Here is a 26494-nt window from a genome sequence, read left to right on the forward strand (position 1 = left end):
ACAAAAGAAAAGTCACCTGAAGTGACCCAGCCCTCCTACCAGAACACACCACCGAGGCAGTCTCCTGGCAAGAGACACCTTTCTGGAGGGCTTTTCATGCATGGCAGGGACAGGGACTGAAGACAACCAGCTGGCACAGGCCACGTGGCTCTGCTGGGTGCACGTCAACACCTCCGCGGGGCTGAGGTAGGAAGGGTTGCGGGGCGCCGGCACCATTTCTATGCCTCGACAAACAGGAGGCGTGCAGCACAGCCAGCAGCATCGGGGATCGGGCAGAGTTTTGAATGCTCAGCAGGGACCGAGCTTGCAAAGAGCAGGCTCCCGAGACACCCAGGTCCTCTGCCTGCTGTGCACACTGGCACCTTTCTACACTTGCCCAAATGCATGCACAGACTGCCTTATGCCACCATTCTGGGGGGCTCCTGGATTTCTGAAGAAGCTTTAAGAACCATTAGAAAAAGGGAGATAAATACACCAAGGGGTGCACAAGCAGGGGCAAAGCCTAACGAGGAGCTCCAGCCTCCTTTGCAGGAAGGATGCAGGACGCCCCACAGAGAGCACGGCTAGAAGGACGGCAGGATGCCCCGTGGAGAGCACCGCTGGGAAGCTTTGGTGTCCTACCTGCATCCCGCTGCGCAAGCTCACTGCTGCCATTAAGATCATCTGCGCACAATGAGCGCAGCCTGGATGCCACTGCGTAACTCTGCATGGAGTGCTACTGCCTGGAAACAAACCCAATCAAACACCTCTCACTGGCATTTTTATGGGCTATGGGCTATTAGTTACCAAATAAGGGACACATTTTAAAAGGTAAGACAGGCTGTCACGCTTCTCCTCCAGCCAAGAGCCCTGTCAAGTGCATGATCTAGTCCCTCTTGGGATAAAATAGGACACATCTAGTGCCTGCAAGGAGGGAGATGTCAATTTTAAACACGTGCTGCTGCCTGCACATCCTGTTGAGTTCACACTACACTGTTTCACCATCATGTATGTCAGGAGTATCTGTGAACTGAATTAAAAATGGTCTCTCAGGGCTCAGCTCACAAATCCAGAGCAAGTGGGGAGCTAACAAACAGGCTGCAAAATGAGGGCAGACAGGAGCGAGACCTTGGGAAAGCAGCTGGTGAAAGGAGCAGACTGCAGCAGCCAGGTAGAGCCTGAGCCACCCCCCATGCAAGAGCAAGCCCCAGCTTTGCGTGCTTGCTGTGTGGTCTCCCAACCCCTAAACGATGTGAGCAACAGCATGCCCCTTGTCTGCTCATGTGCTTCCAGGAGACTCAGGAGCACGCATGTGTCCCAAGTGTCCGAAAAGCACCTCTGCCACTGGGGCAGGCATGTCTCTGCCTTCACTTGCTCTTTCTTGGATATTTACCAAATTCCCATCCCCAAGCAATTAAGCCAGCAGAGCCCGAACACAGACGCACGCACGCTGTCACGCAGCAGCCGTGTGGAGGCTCGTTCTGGATTCAGCACATCCCAGCGCAGACAAGCCTTGCTCCTGAGCGGGACACCCGACCTCCCGATTTTGAGCAATCCTCCCTACAAGATCAGAGCAATTGCAGGACAGAGGCACATCTCTGTTCTTGTCAAGGGCATGATCCTGCAGCACAGCGGGAGCAGGGAGCTGAGCACACAGCACCGCTCCCCAGCACACGCTGTGGGCAGGTGACACCTGAGACAGAAGAGGTTGGGCTCCTGCAGGTCCCAAATGCCCAGCCAGGCTCCTCTTGCACAGACAACTCATGTATTTGTCACAAGGTCACCAGTGGTTGGCAACGTCCCGTGGGTGCTTGTCTACAGACATAGCCCATTTGCTCATCGCTAAATTCCCGAGGAATGCTCTTTGCCTTGCTCTTGTTGGAGCACGGCTTTTGTTTGGCTTCTGGCTGGGTGTCTGAGTTAAAAATACAAGGCTATTTCTAGCAGAAGTGTTTTTTTTCTGCATTTGTATTCCCTCAGATGCCCCCAGGCTGCTGTCTCCTCTCTGGCTCAGCTGAGCTTTGTTTTCCTTCTCAATGATCATGTTTGCACCGGTGAGCAGCAGGAAATGCTTTTCCTGTTAGACTATTTCCATGGGCACTGTTGGGAATGAAGAGTCAGCTCAGAGAAGTCTGAGGAAACAGTCAGGGCAAAAATCCTGTCTCTAGCGGTTCGAAAACAGAACTGAAAATCAGGACTTGTCTGATTAAAAAGGGATGCATGTGTGCAAATACAGTGCTCAAATACATACAGCAGGACATGCTCGATCTGCAACCAGCAGACCCCAAAACAGAGGACTCTGAGAAACACTTTCAAGCACCCCAGACTCTACAGGCAGACTTCATCATCCCAAGCTCTGCAGTTCAGATGCTTTCTTACCCAGCTTGAAAACATTTTACTCTCTATTACTTTTCTTAAATACCAAGAAAAAAACCAGGGTCTATCTTTCTGGGCTTGGATTCATTCCATGTGGATTCTCTGCAAGATTACAGGACTGTGATAGCAAGTTACTGCCTCAGCATAAAGCAAAAGCCCAAATACTTCAGAGCATCAGTGCAATCATTAAATCTCTGCTGTTACATTCCATCTCCTGGCAACAGCAAGCTGAGGACTTGGTGCTTCTCACTTGAGATCTCTGAGTTCAAGTATCTCTTAGCCCCCTCCCACGATCCAGAAACATGCAATTATTTGTGGGTGGGATCCCAGTCTCCAGGACTGAGAACAAAACCAACACAGCTGCAGGAAACCTCCCCACTATGTTGTTTTTGCCACATGTCACAACATAAACATCAACACAACCAGAAGATAACAGCATAACAAACAGCTCAATTGTCCAGGGCAGAGACACACAAAGGGCCATGTAGAGCTTTCTAGGACACAGATCCCTGCCATCTTTCAGGGGGGCCAAGCACAGACTGAGGCAGAGCTATTCAGCACTGAACAACAGACCTGCAGCATGCCAGTAGCCCACAAGTCAGACACCTGGGCCAGCCCCTCTCAACAGCTCCTGTCCTTTAAGAAGTGTACTTGACCATTGCTAGCTTGCTGCCAAAGAAAAGCTCCTACCCAACGTTTTTCTATCCTCTCTGCTTGATGATCAACTAATTCAGAGAGACCTCACTGCACATTGCTTCTCTAGGGACCACGAACAAGATGAGAGGGATGAAGATGTAAGCCACCAGATTTTGCAAAAGCAACCAACATTTTTGGCTGCTCATCTTCAAAAACAAGTCCCACTCCTCAGGAACATCAGCAGGCAAGTTAGGTTGCACAAAGCACAGGCTCCAAATTGCTGTGTTCTTCTAGAAATCAGAGTATCACATCCTGACAGTCCCAAACTCAGGAAAGTTCAGGTCTAATTCTCACACCTCTGCAGAAGGTTACAGATAGGATTGTTCACCACTGACTACCAATCTCTCATACAACAGTTCAGATGGAGGTTGATACCATTGCTCTGCTTAACGAACAGTGAAACCAAGGCACAGAAAGGTGAAATGACTTGCCTACAGCTGCCCAAATAGCCAATGGTAGAGCTAGATGCAGGTCCTGTGCTCCATCCAATAGGGTACACTATCTTCCCTACATCAGCTTATAAAAGAGGTAGGAACAAACATGCTAGAAGAAGCTCCCAGACCAGCACTGGGGAAAGAACATCTTCCTACCGATTGTGACACCTGGACTCGGACTTCACTCGTGTCCAGCGGCGATGTGCTCGACCCGTGGGACCTTCTTTCTGAGTTGGATTGGTGCTCTCGGTATTTCTTTGATCGCACTGGTAAAGACAAGAACTCTTTTCCTGAGATCTTCAGGTCTCCCACATGATGGTTGTCACCATTCTGGTCCTTGGGAAAGCAAGAAACAGTCATTGCACACATTGCTCAACTCAAGCTTATCTGGAGAATTGCTGGCACATTTCAGTAGAACAGGAGAGGCACAGAAGCAGCAAGTCATTACCGCAGAGTTTAGATGCGAGCTGACACTAGTGATGTTGAGGGTTGAACAAGGACATTTTGCACATCTCTGTAGTGGATGTTTTAATAATTGGAGAAGTATCACCCAAACAACATACAAAGGAAGGCAATTTCTCCATATTTAGGGAGAAGCACCCTCCTTTTAAAAAAATCTAGATGTAAAAGGAGAAACATGGCTGGTATATTTACAAACACAGGGAATGATAGATGAAAGCTCCAAAACAGTCACTACTGCTAGTGATCTTTGGCAACTACACTCATTAAAACCTCTTCCAAACACAGTGGCAAACTCATCTGGCCCAGGATACCAAAGTCTTGGCACAAAGCCCTCCACTTGCAGTATCTTCACTTCTTCCCCAACCATGTTGCAGCCCACGCTGGATCCACAGATAACCCAGTCACGCCCTGGGAAACACAGCTCTGACATGCTCCGCGGCGCTCCCACCTTGCGGCTTCGGCTCCCAGCACACGCAGAGCCGTGCCTGCACGGTTCTCCCTCTATTTTCTACGGGAGGAAGGGCCCTTACCCAACAGCCTCCTAAAGAGCAGGGTAACGTGAACGGCTGGGGTCCCGTTCAGCTCTCTCGCCAGCCCTTGTGCCACATGTGAGGGACTGCAGGGAAACATGACTAATTACAGCAGATGGTTACAACTAGTTCCCTCACTGCTGTCCTCCTTTGCTCTCTTAAACGCTTGTTGTGCCCAGTGCTCCCATTGCTGTATAAAAATATACCATTGCCACGCCCCTGCTGGGAAAGGAAGAGACTGAGGAGATGGAGGTTACGTGTCTCTCAATTTCTAGCTTTTGTCCCTTCTATTTCGTCCCTCCTCACCTTGCCTTTCTCCAAGCCCTGCCTCACGCCTGGCCTCTCTGCTCGCTGCCCTTCCCGCGAGACGCACACAGCCCTATCCCCTCTCCGTCAAAGACTCGTGGAACAGCTCTGCCTGTATTGTCATAACAACCCCATTACTGCTGTCACGCAGATGAGGCCCTAGTAAAGAAGCACCAGCAGGAGCTATGCAGCATTTAGCTCCAAAGGCACTTTTTAAAGGTACGGGACAGTTAACACATAACCAGTGGGAACTGAGTGCCTAAACCTGCTTGATGCTTTGGGCCTCGCTGTTTCCAGTCTGCAAAACTCCTTGTTACCCCGCGTAAAGCCCACAGGGAACTCCCCAGGGTGTCCTCATCACAGAGAGCACACGCAGATGAAAGCAGCTCTAGCACAGCTCAGGGGATGACTCGCGAGGCTCGGCTTCAAGGTAGGTATGCTAAAAAACCAAGGATCTGAACAGGATCTCAAATCACAGCATGCCAACAGCTCAGCATGGTGGGACAGGGTAGCCAGAATGACCTTCCCTTCCTTTCAGGGCAAACAGGAATAGTGAGTATGGGTAAGGAGAGCTTCCTTTCCTTATCTGCTATTGGCAGGACCAATGTTGGATTACTGCAGCCACATTTTAAAAAGCCGCCTCAAAAGGCAATTTCAGAATTAGAAAGAAACTTCCGTGCAGTACCTTACTGCCTTAGTTAGAGCCCCCAGACTGCTCAGTTCATCGCAAAAAGAATAGATGATGCAATTATGACATGTAAACACCTTAAGGATAAGAAACAGCATGTGATTCAGAGTTTTTTTAGTCTGGTAGAGAGAGGAATAAATGGGAACCAATGGTTGGGAGTTACAACCAGAGAAGCTCAAAACAAGAGTAAGGTGCAGGTTGGTGACAGCAGAACGAAGAGGGAAGCAGGTTCCTGCTCATGTTGGGGGCCGACGGGGATGCTTCCTGGCAGGGATGCTCTGCCCAGCCTCCCAGCTCCACGCAGAGGTGCTTGCACAAAGGTTCCTGGCCTGTCCGGTACAGAGATCCCTGCTGACAGTAAAAGCTGTCTCCAGCAGAGACTAATGGTAGGGAGGATGAAAAAAAAAAAAAAAAAAAGAAAGGCAACAGTGCTGGAGAGATCACAGTTCACTTCCCAGCTTCCTTCCTTGCAGTCGTACTGACCTCCCAAAAGCAAGGTCAAAGCAAGCAACTCTTTCCTCTAATCGCTCCTCTCCAGGAGACAGTGCCGAAGAGAGGAAGGGGAATTGTGTCCAGAATACTGCTGCAAGGAGACCCAAACCTGCACACCCCTCGCAAGACCTCTTTGTGTAGAGTAGAACAACTCACTTCTGACTCCAAAGGTAACAACCGACCCACAGCTCCCGCTTCCTCCAGCCACCACGTGAAATCCTTGAAATCCCCAAACCCTGCCACAGCTATCGAACAAGGCTCAGCTTTTACAGCAAAGAGCATCAAGCCAATGGCATCGTCAGCAAACCACACATCAGCACATCAGCGAAACCCACCCTGCCGGCGCGCTCCAGGCCATGCTGCTATGGCCAGGATGCACAACTGGATGCCTCCTGGCCAGCGGGCACAGCTGTCACGGCTCTCTGCACCCTCACATTCACCCTGCATGGCCAGTCCTAGAGCTCAGGACCGGGAGGCAGGGGGTACTGGAACAACCAACGTTGGTGCAAACAGACAACGCTCAGCAGCTGCGGCTGTCACTGTGCCTGGAACGACCACGGCTCCGGGAGGGGAACAGATGGAGTTGCACTTGTCAAAGCAGGTAGGAACCAAAACCACCAGTAGGCAGAGCTGGGGGAATTAACAAAAGCACACAAGTGTACGTAGTGATTAATGTCCAAAGAGAGTAACCTAATTCACGGAGGAGCTTCTGCCAGCTGCTCTGAGTGCCTGCAGGGACATTCAGGGACCCAAATGCTTTTACAAACTTTGACCCCCTGCACCTGTCTACAACTTAGGTGAGCTTCTCTCTCTGTGACTCAGTTCTCACTTCTGTAACATGGGAAATGCTCTTTGGGACACTTGGGAGAGCTGTAAATGTGATGGATAAAGACATATTATTTACACAGATGACATTTCTGAAAGGCAGAGTGCAGCTGCCTGCTTGGCAGCTTCCTTGGGGATCCAGCATGACAAAGTCCCGTGGCAACTCCAGTGTGGTCCCATGAAGAGACCCAGGGACGCGGTGGAGGATTTTCTGAGGAACTTAAATGTTTGCTGCAGGTAGAAAGGCTCAGTGCCTCCCAGGTGACTGCAGAGACAGCCTTTGCCCTGGGGAGTCCCTGAAAGCGCTGATCCGCCCGGATCTGACATTTCCGGCGGCGAGCTGGAGCACAGCAATCCTTGGAGGCCCTTGAAGTGAGCTCCAGTACGCCTGTGCTGCAGCATCTCCTGCTCCCGACCTCTCCTTGCCCGCCTGCGCTGAATGAGGCACTGCTGGGCTAATACGGGACGAAGATTTGCCACCAGCCGCTAATGGGGCTAAAACGCTAACAATCATCCTCCTGGTAAAGGGCTGCTTTTTTCAAAAGTGCATGAAAGTGGCTTTTTCAGCTTTCAGTTAAGTGTCTTGTTAGTTTGACCAGCTGTTCCTCTCCTGCAAGCTCCCTAGAAACCCTCTTCGGTTAACCCCACCAACTCCAGCAATGCCTGCTAATTGCACGCTTCCCCGCAAACGAAGCCTGCCGACAAGCCATTACATATTCCTACTGATGCTTAATCTTCGAGGCCAGCCAGACATCTTTGCTTACCTTTTCAGAAGGGAACTTCAGGAGGTCTAAGCTGTCCATGCTGTTTCGCTGGATCCTCTTTGGCCTGGCCCCTGAAAAACAACGCGCTCGCGCATCAGGAGGGTGTCACTCACCGGCAGCATTAATGTCACACAGACAAAATTCAAACCGTGGCAGACCCTCAGCTCCTGCTCACTGTGGTGGTACAAAGTCAAAAGGACAGGATGTTGCAGCTGCGCCGTCCTTGGGACTCAGATATGTTTTGTTCTCTATTGTTTGGGTCTTTTTTTTTTTTTCAAATGCTATCGCAGCGCAGTCAGGAACAGCTTAGGCTACGTGAAGCTTTTGATACTGAACCAGTGGCAGGGTGACACTGTGACCCTGGATTTGAGATGAGGCCTCAGGAATTCAAGAGGAACAAGCCCCGCTCCTTCCCACAACAACAACAGTCAGGGAACTGGCATTGAAAAAGATCGTAACAAAAATATAGTTCAATACATCTGTGAGTTTCTTGTTTATCTTCATGTTTTAAGTCAAAGACCGTATTTGAGACGCATCCTTGAGTTTTTCCTCCACAGTCGTGAGGGCTGGAAAACTAAGTGAAAGAGCAAATATTCTCAAACGGACAGAGAGCCAGCGTAATCGGCAGAAAAACCTTGCCCTGAACCTCACAATGAAATCCAAGATTTAGCAACATCAGTGATGTTTGCTTGAGATTTCAGCACATTCATTTTAATGCAGCATCGCAGAAATAACAGACTAGATGGAAACCGGTTCAAGGTCTGACTCCCGTTTCCCAGACTCTCTTTATCCACAGGTCTCTTCCCAATCTGCTTCCAGCTGTTACTACCTTGCTCGCTATCACACAGAGTGTTTACAAAACAGCCCTAGGATGCCTTCACCACGCCTGGGAAAACTTCTGCCCGTTCACCCTCCTGCTCCCCTTCCTTGATCTCTCCCGAAGCCTTGGTTTAGCTGAGCCACATGACGTCCCACACCAGCCACACCGAGCAGGGCAGAAACAACAGCTTGGGACTCAAGGTCCCATGACAGCTTCCAAGCCCCCAGGGAAGCTCCTGGGGGAGCATGAATAAACGCATGTGAACTGAAAGCTATCCCCACAGCAAGCCTGAGAACGGAAACCACGAAGCTCTGTGTGGTTCCTGCAACAACGAGCTCACCAAACCTAAAGATTCCCCTGCTTTCCCACCACCATCAAATCATGCCGCCGCTTGTAGTGTGGCAACCTCCGCAGACCCAGGCTGCTGGACAAACTTAACAAGAGAGACGGCCCAAACCTCGCAAAGCCATTCAAGACAAGCTCCAGTGAACGGGAGAAGCACCAGGTAGCAGGGATTCCTGCTTGATGCACATCCAGGACTCCGCACGTACCAGAACGCCAAAGGAGACTGCTGCATCTCTGCGCTGCCGTAACTCCGAAGGCACCGCTGCTGTCAAAACTTCAGCCTGGCACAGCTTTGTGAGACACACAGGCAAGTTCAGATCAGCTGGGGCTTTGCCAAAGGCTGCACAAACTACAATTTAGTTATAAATGACCTACAGTTAATTTCCCTACCCGTCACTTCTCCTTTGCTAAAGTGATTTACCTCTTGCAGTCGAAGAGTCAAATCAGCAAATCATATCTGCACATTTCTGCCTCTACTCCTAAAAGCCCATCAGCACCAGCTTAATTTTCAGGCCGTGCCAGTATGTGGCTTTTAGTTAAGAAAAAAATGATGCGGTAGGCAAATAGATGCTGACTGGATGTTTATTTGCCCAGGATAAAAAGATTTGTAGCAAGACCAGAGAGGAAGCAAAACATGCAACGATATGCAGCCGCTATTGCTACCGACCTCTACCTTCTTTCATGCAGCAAAGCCAGTTCCTCACTTGGCAACAGCTCAGCAAAAACAGGATTTGATCCCGGAAGCTCGGCAACTGCTGCTGACATTGGCCAGGGTTCAGACACGGGGCTTAGCCTCCCTTTGGAGCAGGCAGGAGAAAAGGACTTTGCCACCCTCAGCAAGGCAGGCTGAACTCCTCGTTCTACCGCCGTCGTCTCAGCCGTTGCTGACGTTGGCTGAGCTGCTTTGCAGCATCGCCTTTCAGCAGGCTCGGAAAGGCTCGCGCTGCCGGACACCAATGAAAACGCTGATACGAAGGTTATTCGCTGCCTGAGCACGTTTGTTACCGCAGGTGGACACGCGCTCGGCCGAGAGGACACCTGGTACGGTCCTGCCATTAAACGGAGACAGCTGCCCTGCTCCGGGCGGGTGGGCAAAGCGGCCGCTTCACCGGATACGGGACCGCTCCTGCGTGTGCCACGCACTGCGGGAGCCTCACGCGCCCCCGCGGACGCCAGCTTTCAGCGGGGAAACCCCAGAGCTGTTACGCAAAGCAGAGGTCCTCGCCTCAAAAATCAACTGCAGTCTCACGCATGCAACAGCGAGATGGGGCTGGAATCAGAGACACCTCGAGACATTTAATCCATTCGTACGTTTGGGTTTCAGAGCAATGCCTGGCACCTGGAAGCAAGCCTGCGTCACCGCGGCTTTTAACAGGCACTTCCAGGAAAGCAAGAAGTGAAGTGTGTCTGATTAGATAAACACAGATCATTTCTAACAGTCTAAAGAGTCGTTAATTATGCACCTCCATCCTCAGGTGCTTTTATACATTTGCAGTAGCACTTAAACTGCAGGCCAGAAACCATTAATCTCTGATCTGAGAAAACCTGCGTTCCCCTTTGTTAATTTAATATATGTAGTCAGCTGAGACTAGCCCAGCAATTAGGGCATGCAGAACAATTTGTTTTTTTCAGTTGTTTGATGCTGGTGTTCCTCTGTTACCGCTTGGATTTCGCATTTGATTGAGCTAAGAGGGGAAGGCAGCAGGAGTTACAAATGCAACTTCGGAACAGTCCAACTTAGCTATTTTCTTCCAGAAGAAAAAGCAACCAGCTCTAGGGCCAGGCTCTGGCTTCAGGCACAAAAGTGCCAGCGCCAGACTCCGCCATCCTCGCTCGAGCCGAGCCGCGGGTGCGGCAAGCAGCGCCGCTGAAACGAGCGGCTGGAAGCGAAAGGCCGCCTCTGAGTCAGGGCTGCCCGCCGGGCGCCGGCTCGACGCGGGCAGTTATTCCCAGCAAGCTCGCGGCAGCATCTCCCCTTCCCGCGCAGCGGCCGTGCTCGCCAGCCCGCGCAGCAGAGAGGTTTCCATACTCACGAGCACCCCGCGGCAGGAAGGTCCCGCTAACTTTCCATCTCCGCACAGGACCTGCCCGCAGCGGGCTCCAGGCATAGCTCCCGAGGCGCCGCCCAGCCTCCTTGGAGTAATTTTTCCCAGAAATACTTGCAATACTGCCTAATAGTCAGCAAAAGTTCGACTCTGTCCCTGTCTCTTTCCCCAGTGCCGACCAACAGCAGCAGCAGCTGCGGGTGCAGAAGACCGAGCAGCTGAAAACCTGAGTCTGTTCCTCTGTAAGGCTTTCCCCCCCCCCCCCGCTCTCCAGTATTTATTGGCATGTTTACCAAGCCTACTGCAGAGTAACGGAAAACCTCAGGGGCATTTCTAAATGCTTTCTCTGTCTTTAAGGTTTACTGAGGACTCTAATCGAGCCAGTTGAAACCTTCTTGTGAACATCAGCTGAGCACTGCTCCTGACTGGCTGTATTCATGCCTTGTTTTTCTGGAGCTCCTCAGATGTTGTTCTTCTCAGTGCTCAGCGTTGTTGTTTCTTTTTAAAATATTTTTTTTCCAGAATGCCTCCCCCCCTTATGATCAACACCACCATTAACCGAGGCTTTTTTGTTGTTGTTTTGGGGTTTTTTTTTTTCTTTTGGAGGGGGGAGGAGAAACTTTGCAATTTGATTCCTTGGGGGAGCTTAACAGTTTTCACATTCCAATATTTTCAAATTTGATGAAGCAATCATCTCCCAACGCGGAAGGAAGCAACGAACCTTGGGAAGGGAGGAAATTTACTGAAACAGAGCAAGAGCAAGGGGAGAACATGTGCGCGCTCGCTCGCATGCACCTGAAAGAGCCTTGCTTTCCCCAGCTCCATCACATCCTCCCAACTGCTCCCTATTCTTCTCTCTTTGGGGCACTACTTCAATATACGCATGTGAGATACCATCTTTCTTCCTCCCCCTCTCACAGAGACAGTTCCTCTGCATTTAAAGTGCAGTGCTCGTGATGACTTCCAGTCCCGGACAGTGCATTCCCTGGGTTTGTACAGACCCCGGCATCTCAGGGCTTTGATTGAGGCAGACAGCTCCTAGCATTGCTGGAATGCAATTAAATTAGACAAAATAGTCATTTTTTCAGGGGGAAAGACAGGTCTGTAAACCCTACTGAGCTCAGAAGTGACCACAGAGATATGGTCGAGCAAATCAGAAAGCGTGCAGAGCATCTCAAATCATTTGCTGCTGACATCTAATCAGGAAGTCTCTGTTAAGCTAGTGCTCCGTTATTATAGCAAGCTCTTCAAAGAGGAAAGGAGGGGGGAAAGCACAGCACCAAGAGGAAGAAAAAAAGCCTCCAGTAGGACAAGCATCTCATTTAGGGCTTTAATTATTCTTCAAACAGATAATGGGCTCCAGCATCATAAATCCACTTGACCTCTATTATTGCCAGTCTCACATGATAAATGCCGGCATTTGTTTTCCCAGTTGATGTTACTGGGATAGAACAGTACTATTCTCTAGATAGAGAAAGCAAATGATATTGGTTATTTACAATGACTGAGTCATAAAATGCTGGCACCAAGCTGCTGTGTGTCAATCTACAGCAGTGACCACCTGTCCTTTAGATGGGAGAGGATTAGGGGAATTCTGGCTTCTTTGGTCCCTGCTGTGTCTGAGGATATAGTCAGATAGCTGGACCAGTGCAAGGGCTCCCCTGGTTGCCCGCAACACCATTCCTGGTCCAGACAAAAGCCAAGAGCAGATAGGGCTTAGAATTGAAAGGATAGGACACTAAAAGGATACAGCCTAGCCAGAGCTAAGGGCCAGGGCAGCTGTTGGGAGGCTGTTGCTGTGTGTTGTCACATCAGACCTCCTCAGCAATGCTTTGGTCCCACGCAAGGCCATGCATTCTCACCCTCTGTTGTCAGAGCTGGGAGCCAGAGGACAGGAATGAAACCTCTTCTGCTGGGAAGATCAGGCTCCAGTGTGTTTGCTCTGACTAGCTCTGAAGTGCTGTATTCGTTGGCACACAGAACAGCATACAGCTGAGCAAATATCAGCTTTCCAGACAGATCCTGAACACTACAAAAACCTTTTTCCAGAATAACAATTTTGCAGAGTTTTTTTCCATGGTAAAACTGTTCCAAGAAAAAAAAAATACAATATGCAGTAAAAAAGTCACTCTTGAATCAAAACGCTCATCTGCCTGATTTGGCAGAAGACATCTCATGTACATATCACCCAACTTCTACATCCTCCAGAATCAACTCTGACAGCTGAACAACTGGCTGAAATAACAGCAATATCGCACAGCTGGCTCTTCAAGCAGGGAACATGAGTAAGGAGACACTCTGGACAACATGCCAGATGCCTTCACATCCATGTGGACAGATCAGAGAAAAAAGACCATCTTGGAGACTGAGATGGCACAAGCCTGCCACTTCCCCCAGTAGGAACAAAACTGATGTAGCTCAGGAAAGCTGCAGTCTTTGGGTACAAGGTGATTGTGTCTTATTATCATTATCATCATTACCAGTTGCTGAGGTTTTGGGCATGACTGATTCCAATTTTCCCATCTGCAATGGGCATTAGCTTTTTCTCTAGCTGAGTAAGGCCTATTTGCAAATAAATCCTCAGCAAATACAGGCCAAAAACTGAATACAGTGGCTTGTATTTGCAGGCTCTAGAAAGCACAGCCCGCTCAAGGCATACACTCAACTGCTTGCCACCTAATGAAGCCAAACACAAGCCTTAGAGCTTGCAGGGAGTTTGGAGCTGTGTTAGAGGACTTCTATGACCATAACCTCCCCCATGCAATGCTCAGCTTAACAGATTAACAGTTGTGGGGACAGGAGTATTTTCTGAGAGAAAAAACAAACTGGGTGGAGCAGACTGGGAGGAAGTGTGTAACCTTCAGGGCTAATTCAAGAACAGCAGTGAAAGACTTGGCAGGAAAACCTGGTTTTCTTCTCAAAAAGCAGGATCTTCTCTGCTAGGAGACAGCAGATCCTCAGCACCTCCAATCTTACATTATCGGCTTGTGTTGAACAAGCAGAGATCAAAAAGAAGCCGAGTTTGAACTAGAAGGTGACACACAATAATTAATGCAGGCAACATCCCCAACAGCTAAACAAGCCCAATTAAGGCAGCTGTGTCCTACAGACTGATTCAGGGAGGGCAGGAGAAACAGTGACACTCTTGCACTTGTCAGCGCCTTGCAGTGGATCAAACGCACACAATAAAAGCCTCCGAAGAGAGGGACAGTGTACTTGACCCTCCTTTTGGATCCTGTTGTGAATCGGAGTCAGCCGCCTGCAGCAGTGAGACGCTTGCCAGCTCCCAGAGGTGGCCGTCCACACGGACTTTGAACCCATGCCTTCCAGTTGTCCCAGGAGCTGCCAGTAATCCTGTCCTTCAACACCCTTTAGATAGTGGAAAGTAATTCAACCTGGGTGAGAGAGAAAATTCGTCTTCTTGGCCCCTTTCTTGCTCTGTGCTGCAAGTAAATCAGCGAGCAGAGGCACCTTGTTCCCAGTGCTCCCACCGTGCCATTAAACAGAAGAGCATCACAACCAGAGGCATTTCCTATACCTTAGCTACCCCAAAAAGAAAAACGCCCAAAGAAAGCACCATCAGGAAGCGACAGCACCTGCCAGAGCTGGGACACTGCAGGAGCCCGGGGCACTGGCCAAAGTGCTCCAGGCTTCCCGGCTCAGAGCGGCGGCTTGTGTAAGGAACTGGCCGTTCCCAAAAAGCTCGCTCTCGCTTGATTTAACGGAGGGCTTTGCCAAAAGCTGCATCGTGCCTTCTCTGCCACAGTGTTCAAGAACAGGCCTACTCCTTGCTCTTCCAGCACTTGTCATCTCCCCCAACATCACAGTAAACAAGCACCTGGGTTTCATCAGCACAATGCCATCTCCCCTGGTCCTGGAGCACTCTCTCCTGTGACACAGAAAGGTCTTGCTCTGCTCTACATTTACACCAGGAAGGAGGCTTGCTTATACAGTAAGATGAGAGAATAACCTTAGATATTTATTAATGCTTTAGTGAGAATACTTTTTAACTTCACAAAGACAAAGCTGGGGCAGTCTAAGCTGAGTGCTGAATAATTCAATTTAAATCCAGATGACTCAGAGGTTCGCTCCCCCCTCTCCACCCCAAATCAGTGCTGCTGGAGTCGTTTAACAGCTCTAATAGCAGAGGTTACTCAAATTTAGAAAGGTCTCATTACAAAGACCATGAAGAGCATCCTTTGCACATCCTAAATCTTTACCCAAAGAAATCGTGTGCAAGCAACACTCCCATCCCTCCAGCCCTGCTCCCTTCTGCATCACAGCAAGGGCCACCACCACACTCAAATCTCCTTGGGGGCTGCCTGCAGGTGCCTTATGGAGAGGCAAGCAAGGAGCACTCGCACCCAGATGCGCTCTGAGCACAAATCAGTGCTCGTGAGCTAAGGCTCCACAGAACATCTGAGCACAGAAAGCCAACAGGCCACCCTGTATCCTGCCTTCTGCTTGGCCAAAAGGTGCTCTGCTGGAGTCAACATCTCATCCATTAAAACCCTGCATACATAGACCAATTAACCAGCTCAACCCCAGGCCTTCGTTTTAAGGATAAACAAATGCAGCTGATCAGCCAAATCAAATATAGTTGATGTTTAAAACTAAACAATTTTAATTGCTACAAAACTCATTCTCTCTGACTGGTAAGAATGAGGCAGGCTTCAGGCTAAAGCCGTTAGCGTCATCGCCCCCACGCTTGTGTGTGGAGCAGAAGGCAAATGCTACCTCCTTGCTGCCTTTGGAGGCTCTCCAGTCATGCTGCCTGCCAGGCTTGGCCAGGGCACCTCAGGCACCCAGGGACTGCAGATCCCCCCTGCCTAGGGGCCACTGCTCACACCTGATAAGCCAGCTCTGTCAATAAATATCCCCCCCCAACACATGCTCTTTTCTGCAGCTCCAGCCTGGGGTTCTCCCATCCTTTCCCAATAGGGATTAACTGGGACAGCAATTGCAAACTCAAAACACCAGCAGTGTTTCTATGCTTCCTCCCCAAATGCTCAAAAGCTTTCAAAAATCCTCAGGCCCCCTGAGCCGTGCCATTGCAAGGATAACCCCAGGATATGCCTGTCCTCAGACAGAGCATTCTGCATCCCGAAGCTGAGCCTTCTCCATGCTCAGACACTGCAGCCCCAGCGAGCAGCGCTGCCCGCTGTCAGAGCGGAGCTGGGCTCAGACAGCCGCGTCTCCCGGCTGCCACCCAGCGCAGTCGGTCGCAGGCGGGTGGGCGAACCGCGGAGGAGGAATGTCCCTCCCTGCGCAGCCTCGCCGCCGGAGGCACAGGCTGGCGAGGGTTAGCAGTGTTGCTGCTTTGCATCAATAGAGGGCTGGCCAAGGGAGTATCTCAGCAGCCCTAAACACTTCTTAGATACTTCAAAGATATTTAAAACAAGCAAATAAACAAACAGGCTAGGAAACATGAAAGCAGATTTCTTCTACTCCTAATTGACCCAAGGATTCAAAGATTCCTGTAAAGGAGACAAGCTCAATACTGCACTGAGGACACAAACAGACCCACACTCAGCACCACGCAGAGCTGGTTGCTCTCCAGGCAGGAGAGGGCGTTCATGCATGGCCCGGCACAGCTGCCCACCTCTTCCCCACTGGAAGGCACAAGCCTGAGCAGGGCTGCGGTGCCAGCACAGGGCCTCCTGAACACCAGCAAAACACGAGGAAGTAGAGTAGCCTTGTGCCTACCCTTTTGCAGCTGAGGACAAGCAGAGCAGAGGAAGCCAGGCTCAGGGCTTCATCCCTTCCAGCCCTCAGAGCTCACTGCAGCACCGCGGGGCAGCGGTGTCTGCGTGGTGCAGACAGCGAGGAGACCACACCAGGAAGCAGCCTACAGCACTGACAGCATCCCTGTGCCAAGGCCTCCTGGGCCACCTGCATCCCTGCCCCACCTACACCTGGCTGCTGTTAGATGACTCCTAGCAGAGACAGCCGAGGCCCACACACCGCTGACAGAAGAGCAGCAGTCCCGGGTCAGCTTTCCCTTGGGAGAGGCGCTGAAGACGCCGCTGTGCAGGACGGCCAGGGCTGCACTGCCTCGCACCCAGCGCCTCCACCCCTTTGGCGGCCAGCGGGCCCCTTCCCTGCGCTCCCCGCCCAGCTGGCCGCCGTCCCGGCCCTGCCAGCCTCCAGCGGGAGAGCAGACAAGGAGGAATTGAGGAGAGGAATGCTGCAAGGCTGCGCCGTTCAGTGCATGCGGGAGACCTGAGCTAACCCGTCCCGAGAGCCCGGGCAGCCATGGCTCTGGAGGAGCAGATACTGCCCGTTTTATTCGTTTCGTGTTTAAGCTACTTTCCCTCTTCCTTTAGTTTGTTGCTTTAAGTTCTCTGTGTTTGCATTTCTTGACAAGGTCGTTGCTTTCACAAGACTTTTCCAGTGCTGCCCCTCTGTCCCAGCTTCCAGCTTTGCCTTCTGACATCCAGTTGCTCTCAGAATATTAATTAGCTCATGAAGAGCTCAGCAAGAGGAGCCGAAACAGCAGAGGAAACATCAGACAGTCCCTCCTCCCCCACCTCTGCCACCAAAAGCAAGGGCCAGGACTTCAAAGCAAATAACCAGGAAAGGGCATCAGTTTGGGGGTCTGGTTCAGGGTTCTTCAGCTAAATAGATTTTCCCACAACTGGATTTTGGTACAAAGCTTTACTTTCAAGTAGGTGCAGTAATGTATTCAATAATGTGCCTGCCCTATCAGCCATTTTATCAGCTTAAGCAGGAAAAATAACCTGAAGGGACAGAGGAACGTGAAAGCTCTCCTCTCCAAGAGGTTTATTTGGCATCAAGACTAGTTCAGAAGTTAGCTTGAATCACAGCTCCATCTCACCTGCCTCCCATTACAGACACAGATGTTCCTCTTGCTGTAAATTGCTGCTATTAATAACAAATAATTATGCTTCTTCTAGTCATTTCATGGATGCACAGGAGGGTACCAAGCTGCCTTGCAGCCATTAAACAAGTCTCCTTCTCCTCAAGGGCTCAGAGAGCATTAGTAGCCTCTTGTCCTCCAGAGAGGTTCAGGACCACAGAGCTGACGTCAGACTAAAAGCTGGGAAGAAACCAGGAGCACTAGACTCTTCTCCCCAAATCTCTAGGCAACAAGGATGGCACCTTCCTACTCTGGGATGCACAAGTCAAAGCCTGCACATGTCCAAGCACTGTGACACTCGCTTCCTCAGGTGGGAGCTGCTGTACAGCCATGGCCCTGAAACACAGATGCCTCCAGGCTGGAGCACCACTGCTTTCTAGTCTGGTTCCAGCTTCACAAAGCACCAAAATGCAACTTTCTGCACTAAACAGAGCTGCAACTACTACAAAAACAGATCTGGCCAACTGTATGGTACTCTCCTACAAAACAAAGCACAAGGGCAAAGCCACTGAGAGGCTGTGCCCAGGCTTTGACCTCGACTGACAAAATCATGAGATATTTTCAGAAAGCTGCTGCCAGAAGACATGAGTCAAGTTAGCAACCCCTTGAGTACCCACTGGTAAACCTCTTCAAAGCACTGCTTGCTGCTTCCCACTCTGCTGCTGGGGACATACCCCATGCCCTTTTCACCTGTCTTGCCGTAGATCAGGAAGGTCTCCGTCACCAAGAGCAGCAGCTGTTTTTTTTGTTTTTTTTTTTTTTTTTTTTTTTTTTTACCCCCAGCAGGCTCCCGGGACATGGCAAGGAGCTGCACATCCCACCAGCTGGGAAAGCCCCGCTCTGCAAAGGGGACCTGCCCTGCCCCATGAGCCCACCGACTGCTGTTTTCCCCTCAGAGGACATTTTGTCCTTGTGTTTACAACAGCCCCTACCTTAGGCACCCGAGCAACAGCACCACAGATGAATGAGGTTGCTGTAATCTCCAAAAGCCTCTGCTGAGCAGCCTTTAATTAGCGCAGCTCAGCCCTTTCCCTCCCTCCAGCAGGGCATCTTTGGCTTTGCCAGAGGAGAGAAAAAAAAACGCAAGGTCCAGATGTTAGCATGGCACAGCACATCTGGATCAAAGAGCAGGAAAGAGCCCATGGGCCCTGCCTTCTCCTGCCTCATCCATCTTTGCTACATCCAGTGACTGAACACATCTGCCCACATGCCTTAAGCCCTAACCTTCACGTGCCAAGAGCTCCCCAAGCCTCACTCAGTGAGGCTCTCAGCTGAGTGCATGATGCCTCACAGTCCACAGTAGGCTGTGTTTGAGCCCAGACTACAAAAGCAGAGACTCCTGTGCTCCCTTTCTTAATTTTTTTCCAGCTAAAAGGCTGTGCACTCCCAGTTATACCATATGGCAGAGCCCCTCTCCCAGAACCATGGGGCAGATAAATCTGGGCCAGCTCCTCCCCGCTGCAGCTCTTCCACACAATATGCACACATATCTAGTCAAACATGTGTGTCTGCACGCAGCAGTGTCTGGTCCATGTTGTCCTCAGTGTACTCATCCCATACCCCTCCACTCCCCTGCCTGAGGGCTGGCATCCACATCACCCTTCCACCACACTTCACTGTTCCAAGAACAGCAGCAAGGTTAGCTCCTTGTCCCCCATGCAGAAAAAAATCATTTGCCAAAGGAAGCAAGTAATGAGGTGTCAGAAATCAGTGTCAGGCCCTAGCTAATAAATTCATCAGTAGTTACAAAGATGAAGCTGACTTGGGAAAAGAGGCTGGCATAGCTGTTATGCCCTGCACAGCCTTTGAGGAAGCTCTGTTCAGCTCCCACCGCGGCTCCTGATGGGGCATGGCAGGGCATGCCAGCTCCCTCGGCCACAGCTTGACTTCCCTGGAAAAGCTTTAGCATTGCCATAGCAGGCTACACCTTCAAGATCAATAAGCAGAGCAAACACTCTCAGCCAGCCTTTCTGCATCCCAAAGCACAATCTCTAAGCCAGTGTTACCAACAGGAAAAAGAACACAGACATTTTCTGAGGCAGTGTGAACAAGGTCATATTTAATCAGTAAGCACCTCCTGGGATGCTATTTCATTTGTGTGAATTAACAAGCCTGTACACAGCTACAGAGCAGCCAGCTGGAAGTGCCCCATGCCAGGCACCCACAAGCTTCGGCAGCGGGCAGTTCCAGACGGTCCGCAAGCCAGCGAGGCGTCAGCCCGGCGGGGACTCAGCTGCGCGCTCCCAGGGAGCAGAGGCACAGCGACCCAGGGCAGTGACGAATGCCAATTTGCCTGCTGTGACCAAGTCTTGTAACATCTTTGTTTCTAACTTGAGCATCACTGTAAGGGCTCAAGGGGTGAGGCAGCACCCAGCATGTTGATGCTCACAACTTGCCTTCACAGCAAGTGCTGTAGGCTCTTTCCTCGGATACTACTCAGAACTGAAGCATCCAAAAATCCCTGCCAGACACCTTTTGAAAGCTTGCTCTATCAGTCAAAACAGTAAAAAGGGGACTGCAGAGCTTTAAAGAGAAAAAGTTTTTGCTGCTTAGCACAAGGAATTTCATTCCCAATGCAGATTAGTTCTGTTAACCTACTCTGTGCTCTTTCCAGGGCAGGCTCCTTCCCTGTTTTTGCAGCTTATGGAAAGCACAGAGCAGGAAAGGAGAATCAGAACCTGCCCACATGCTGCTTGTTGGGGGAAGCATTTCACACCAGCCCTACACAGAAACAATCCTGCTGCAGAAAGACAGGGGAGGACTGGGCCACAGGACTTCACTATAAGAACGTGCCACAAAAAGCTCATCTTCGTGTTCTTCTTGCAAATGCCTTGCAGTCTGCCTTTCCGTTAAAGGTTCTTAATAGCCTCATCTTGCTCCAGCACTCATACTTCCTTCCCAGACACTTGCAAACACCTCCCGCTTCCCATGCGCCTCCCCACACCTTTTATAAGCCCTTCAGTGCTGAGGACTCACCTTGCGCTTCGTAGCCAGAATAACGGTGGGCCACAGTGCCGTCCTCATCCCCAGGGCCCAGGCCAAGAGCCGACCTGAGCTGGGCCATGTTCGCCTGCGCTGTCAGCTCACCATTCCTGTCCCCAATCTACAGAGTAAAAAACAAAAGGCTGCTGTTTAAAAGGCAACGTGTGCTAAGCAAACAGCCCCTAACAAAGATTGCCAGCCCCAAGTCAGGACAAAACCACCCATGTTTATATTTGGTTTGTCCTGCAGTCAGTCATATACGGGTTGGCAGAGAGCCCTGATGCTCTCAGCCCTCTTCCTCAAGCATTTCCGTGGCTGCCGAGCACCAGGCAGGCGCGCAGCTACCGGCCACATGGGCAGTGTCACATTCACAGCTTGGATACTCCAAACCCCCTTCTCTCCTGGCTCAGATCCACAGAGCTTTGAGTTGTTCCTAGTGATCTACCCACACAGGGCTCCAAAAAAGACGACATACTCAAGCAATGCCACACTGGATAATGCCCTTCTAAATCAACCCTGCAGGTTTCACCTGCTAGGAAGGCAGGAGGAGGGAAGGAAAAGAATTAGGGACATCATGAGATGCTAATTTGAGAATTTCTGTCCTACTTGTGGCTCGTTCGATAACGAATTTGAGACACAATCCAAGTTCCTATTCTTCTCTTCTGAATTGTTTCCAAACTCCCATCTCCCACTATGTTAGACCTTCAGGAAGAGATCTTTTCAGTGGCACCTGCTACCTAACATGAGGAGTCACATGACACACTGCTGCAGGCTCCTCAAAGGTTAATCAAGTATGAAAATTACTGTGCCACATGTCACCAGAGAGCACAGAGAGGTCACTCAGAAGCAGCCTCTCGTCTTTAGAGAAATAACAGCCTCTGTGACAGAGAAAGACCTTTGCTGTTTCCTTGGAGTAGCTGACTCCTTATTAAATGCCTTGCAACAGCTCTTTTGTGGTCCTTTGAGATAGACTCTGCAGTATAAGCCATTCTAGAACAAAATCGTAAATCCTCATATTATTTATGACAAAGCCCCAAGCACCACTAAAGGGAGCCAGATCAAACAGCTTACCAGCCATAAATCCCCTGCCAATTACAAGAGATTTGGTGCTGACACCATCTCCAGAGAAATTACCATGTTCTGGTTAGGTCTTACAGTCCTTGATGCGCTCTGTTAAATGCTTCCCTGATTTCCACTCATTCCAGGTTCTCTAAGGCCCCATTAACACCAGATAACAACTGGCAGGAGAACAACGAGGACGCCTAACACACACTGTAGCAGAACCCTACATTTTCTGCCTTCAGCTCAGCTATCTCCATTTCCCAAAAGCACCCTGCCACATGCAGGGATGGGAAAGGCCTCCTGAGCAGTGTCTGAGAGCTGGGATAGACACCAAGATTTTTAGGTATACATCCTTTAATCCAGCTGTTTCCAAAGAAATTCTGCAGTAACCTCTGATCAAACCTGCAGCAGCTTCTGGTGTAGTTGCTCCTGGCAGATCTCATTTTAGATTCAAATGTCACCATCAGATTTATGTTAGTGGTGGAGGGCAATAGGAGAGGTAAAGATTAGTGTGCAAAGGTTTAGCTTAAGTTTTCCTGGGCAAAATGCTGGTGCATGCTCTCCACTGACTATGAAGGATTAAGCTACAACAGTGGAAGTAGCTAACTTTCTTCAAGGTTAAAACATCAGCTTTAACAGAATCACTAGATGCTAATGCAGGTCCTCCCAACAAACGGGCACAGCCCCTGCACTGCTCCAAAATTAACAGCATGGGCGAATTTTAGCCACCTGCCATGAGTATCCTTCTCCTGACATGCCCCACAATCACAGCCATCATCCCAGGACAAGAACAGCACTGCAAGCCCCCCAAGGCTTCCCCTCCACCCCTGGAAGTCACCAGGGCCACTGCTGCTCCCCTCTTCCCGTCAGCTCTCATCCACGCTGCACACAGCCAGCTGCCATCTGGCTCTGAGTAATCGCTCCCCTGCTACAATGCTCCTAGAAGACTTAAGCTGAAGTTAATTTGTCCTAAAACGTACAGTGCCAAAGAACAGTATTCCTTCTGCATGTCTGATAAGTATAATTAAGTGCATAATTAGGCTGGTATGTCAGTCCTACTCCGGAATTTAGCCAGTCTAATAGACAGGCAGAAGAACACGCAAAGCACTTGCACATGATGATTTCAATTAGGTCTTCAAAAGGGCAATTTCTTCATCTAGGGAACACTAAAGAGGCCATGGCCACTTTCCTCGTAACACACTGGAAAGAGCAAACAATGCCGTTCTTGCTTTCTTGTATTTCTGAGCCACCCGAAAATGCCTCATGTTTTTATATCAGGAAAGCTGCAGCTAGCTGGGCAAGCAAATCTGGACATTTACACAGCTGCACTAACAGCTTCCCCAATGGTGCTGCACCAACACAGGGTTAGCTTGAGGCTATGCTCATACCGTCATCGGTAATCAATTGTATTGGGATAATGCTAGAATTTACCACATCACTGCAGGAACCCCTGCTCCACTGAAAGGAAATAACCTGCCACATGTACACACTGTGCCAAAACACAGCAAGTTCACTCAAGTCAGCAGCCACAGGGCAGAAGTTGGCATTGCTTTTTGCAGGTACTTCACTCGCTAGCAAACCAGGCCAGATCAGAGTTAGAATCGCCAGATTGATCTCAGCCACGACCTCACAGCCTTGTTCTCAGAGGAAGGGGAGCTTACTAAAGGACTGGACATCAGCAGGTATCTGAGCTCCTACACACAGCTGGGCGCAGAACAGCTTGGCCAGCACACTAGAAAACTGGCCCCAGGTCTTTTCTCACCCAGGAATATCAGTCAACAGCAATGCACAGCAAATACTGCAGCCACAGTTTGGTGGAAGCCTGTGGTTCCTAGAGACAGCATTGAAACAACACATGGACATGCTTTCAAGAGCATTAACAGCTAAAGAACTACATCAACATATCTTACTGGCATAAGAAAAGTCTGAAGGACCAGTTCCCTCTAATCTGAAACAGTTTCTCTTACCTCTTGGGAGATTTCAAGATGTTTCCTTGCAAAGTGCAGGGCTTGTTCATGGCTTCCCAGGGAGACATAGGCATTTCCAAGACTCCAGCAGGCTCTTCCTTCTCCCACCCTGCAAAACAGGAAATTGTCAAACACAGAAATGCTAGACAAGACACCGCACAGCAGCCCTTTCAGGGCCTCCCTCTTGACAGCAGTGAGTCAGGTCTCCTAGCTAAGCTTTCACCTACAGAAAGGTTCTACATAGGGAAATGAAATGCACTTTACTTCTCAAGCTCTTATTCTGCTGAGGCCAATAAGATCAGGAGATGAGCAACAGCCTCAGAAATGGGTCTCTACCCAAAGTGACAAGAAGCTAAGCAGTCTAGCAACAGTCCAAATGGTTTGGTTCCATTTGTGAGCACTAGCTTGAGAGCAGGAGCCAGAACTTATCTCCAGCCTCCACCTTGCACAGCAAAGATTTCTCTCCAGATATTCACAATACACCTTTTCAGCTTCAGCCTGCATCTGCCCTTGAAGCCTTCACCTCATCCTGGGGCAAAACAGCAGAAAACAAGCAAGGGATGTCACTGGCCAGTGGAACCAATTCAGTAAGATCATCTTCAAACAGAGCCAGATGTTCAGCACCCTCCCACTGAGGGTCCACAGAAGGAAAACAGCTGTTCCCACCACAGGCACAGGCTCATGGGTGCCCCCAGCAACAGGGCATGTAACATTCAGCCCTGCTGTTCAACAACAGCCCAGAGCTAAATTAGCAAGAATGTGACAAGGAGAAAACATTGCAGGCTTGCAACACTCTCCTGCTAAATGCCAGGACCGCATCACCCAGGATGTGTGCACAAACTGAAACTGCACACAGTAGCTGAGCAAACACTGTCCTACTTCCACAAAGCTCCAGGGTGCAGCCTCTTATATTCAGAGGCTAGAGGAAGCAGGTGAACACGAGACCCTGCCACCCCAGGCAGCCCTCACCCCCAGCTGCACTAGACCCAGGGTTCCCCTGGAGTAGCTATTGGCACCTCTTTCTACAAGCAGGTAGAGCCACCCTGCTCAGCAGAATGTGCTCAGCTCTGCAAACGAGCAGATGTGGGGGGTGATGGGATAAAAAAAGCACATGGGGGCGCAAGGGGAGGTTCAGCATGACTGCAACTCCCTTTTCAGAGGTTTAGGCGGGTTGATCAGCATTTCAACATTTTTCTTGTCATCCTGTTCAATACCTTCTGCTCATGGGGTGTGTTCCCAGAAATGCAGGAGCCCACAGGCCTGCACCCCCACAGCATGATTCACCCTTGGGTGGGATTACACCCTCCCTGAGCAGATACTGCCTGCATAGTACCACACAACTCCCATTTTAATGTCTATGCTCCATCTAGTGGAGGATACAGCTTCCCAAAGAGTCATTAACAGTAAGACTGAACAAGGCTGCTGCAAAGTCACTTAAGCTGCAGGGAGACTCCAGGACAACAGGGAGAGTATCCAGGAGAAAGGAACTACCTCCCGAGAAGACTGAGGCCAAGCCTCCTAATGAAGGAGAATGAATGAAGCCAAGCAAAACATATTGCCTCCCCACCACTGCTTGTTTCAGTGTGGAAGCTTCCAGCACTATCTCAGAGCAATGAAGACAAGCTGGTATACCTGTGCTGTCGGCATGGTTTCTAAGGAATAGGTAATTACTGTGAATGTGAGGAGCTTCAGAGGGTCCCACTGGGAGAAAATAGCAGTAGCTGAAGGGAAAGCATTGAAAACAATGGTTTTCTTGAAGTACCTCTTACCAGGAATCTAATTCAACCCACACTTGCACAGCTTAAAGGGCATGATCTCTGTGAAAAAAAGCTTGAGTGACATGATAAAGATCTTAATCATGTTGCTTTATTATCAAATGATTGCACTACTACCCAGGTTCTGAGAGATTTCTGAACACTCTGAGAACACAAATCACAGTTCTTCATCCCCAGCCGTAGAGAAAAATAAACCAACAAGGAAGGGCTAGTGCTTTGAGCCAGAGTGCAAACTGCATCTCCTGAGATCTCCCTTACCTGTCTCCCAGCTCCTGTGCTATCACCAGGTGTTTTAGATGGTACTCAATTGCTCTTTCATAGTCTTGAAGCAGTGTATATGTGTTTCCAAGACTGTAGCAAGCCTGGGCTTCTACTGCTTGGTCTTTGAGTTGTCTGGAGAGTTGGAGAGTTTTCCTGGTAGGGAGAAAGGTAGAAAGAAAGGAGGAACAAATGAAGAGACCTAGTAATTGCAGGACACCTATGCAACGTGGCAGGAAAAAGTCACTACTTCAGTGTGGCATCGGTTGATGACAATGCCTCTCACATGCTGCAGACTGCTGGGCAGGTGACAGTATTACCCAAATGCCAGTTCTCTGCTGCAGGATAGTGAGACCTGCTTGTCCTTAACCTCGCCATTGTGCGCCATTTGCCACCAATCCCCCCAAGCCTATGCATTACTGCAATAGGTCAGGATTTCCAGGGAACACCTGCCCTGAGCCTGCCTTAACAGCCAGCACTTACTTGTAGTACTCAGCAGAGATGTCAAACCTCCCGAGGAAGATGTGCGCATTGCCCAGGTTGCTGTACGCTCTCCGCTCAGCAGCCTTGTCCCCAAACTCCTTAGCAATAGCAAGGCGCTGCAACAGACAGATCAGTGAGCATAGGCCAGCCACTGGCAGGTTTCTGTTAAACAGGAAGTTTTCCAGAAGATTATTCTCTGGTTTTGCAAAACTCTCATCCAGGAAGGTAGTGGTACACATGCCTATCAGAGCTGGATGCCACAGGAAATCTCTTTCAATTCAGCATCGGGTAGAACCTTTGGAAAAGTGGAAGTTACAGCCTCCTT

The 26494-nt window shown here is 50.0% G+C and overlaps 1 protein-coding gene across 3 annotated transcripts in view; it reads right to left on the reverse strand.

Annotated features, from left to right (window-relative positions):
- Positions 1-26494, reverse strand: part of GPSM1 (G protein signaling modulator 1) — a 71652-nt gene that overhangs the window by 19520 nt on the left and 25638 nt on the right. For 2 of the 3 annotated variants that reach the window (XM_062590654.1, XM_062590653.1), the window contains exons 6-11: positions 26170-26285; positions 25687-25842; positions 23654-23762; positions 20619-20745; positions 7553-7623; positions 3642-3821 (exon numbers count right to left, since the gene is read on the reverse strand). In XM_062590654.1, the coding sequence (XP_062446638.1) occupies positions 3642-3821; positions 7553-7623; positions 20619-20745; positions 23654-23762; positions 25687-25842; positions 26170-26285 (759 nt within the window). The remainder of the gene's footprint in view (positions 1-3641; positions 3822-7552; positions 7624-20618; positions 20746-23653; positions 23763-25686; positions 25843-26169; positions 26286-26494) is intronic. The other variant, XM_062590655.1, reaches the window with a different exon arrangement.

Source organism: Rhea pennata, chromosome 18, assembly GCF_028389875.1.
Source record: "Rhea pennata isolate bPtePen1 chromosome 18, bPtePen1.pri, whole genome shotgun sequence".
In the NCBI taxonomy this organism is placed as follows: Eukaryota; Metazoa; Chordata; class Aves; order Rheiformes; family Rheidae; genus Rhea; species Rhea pennata.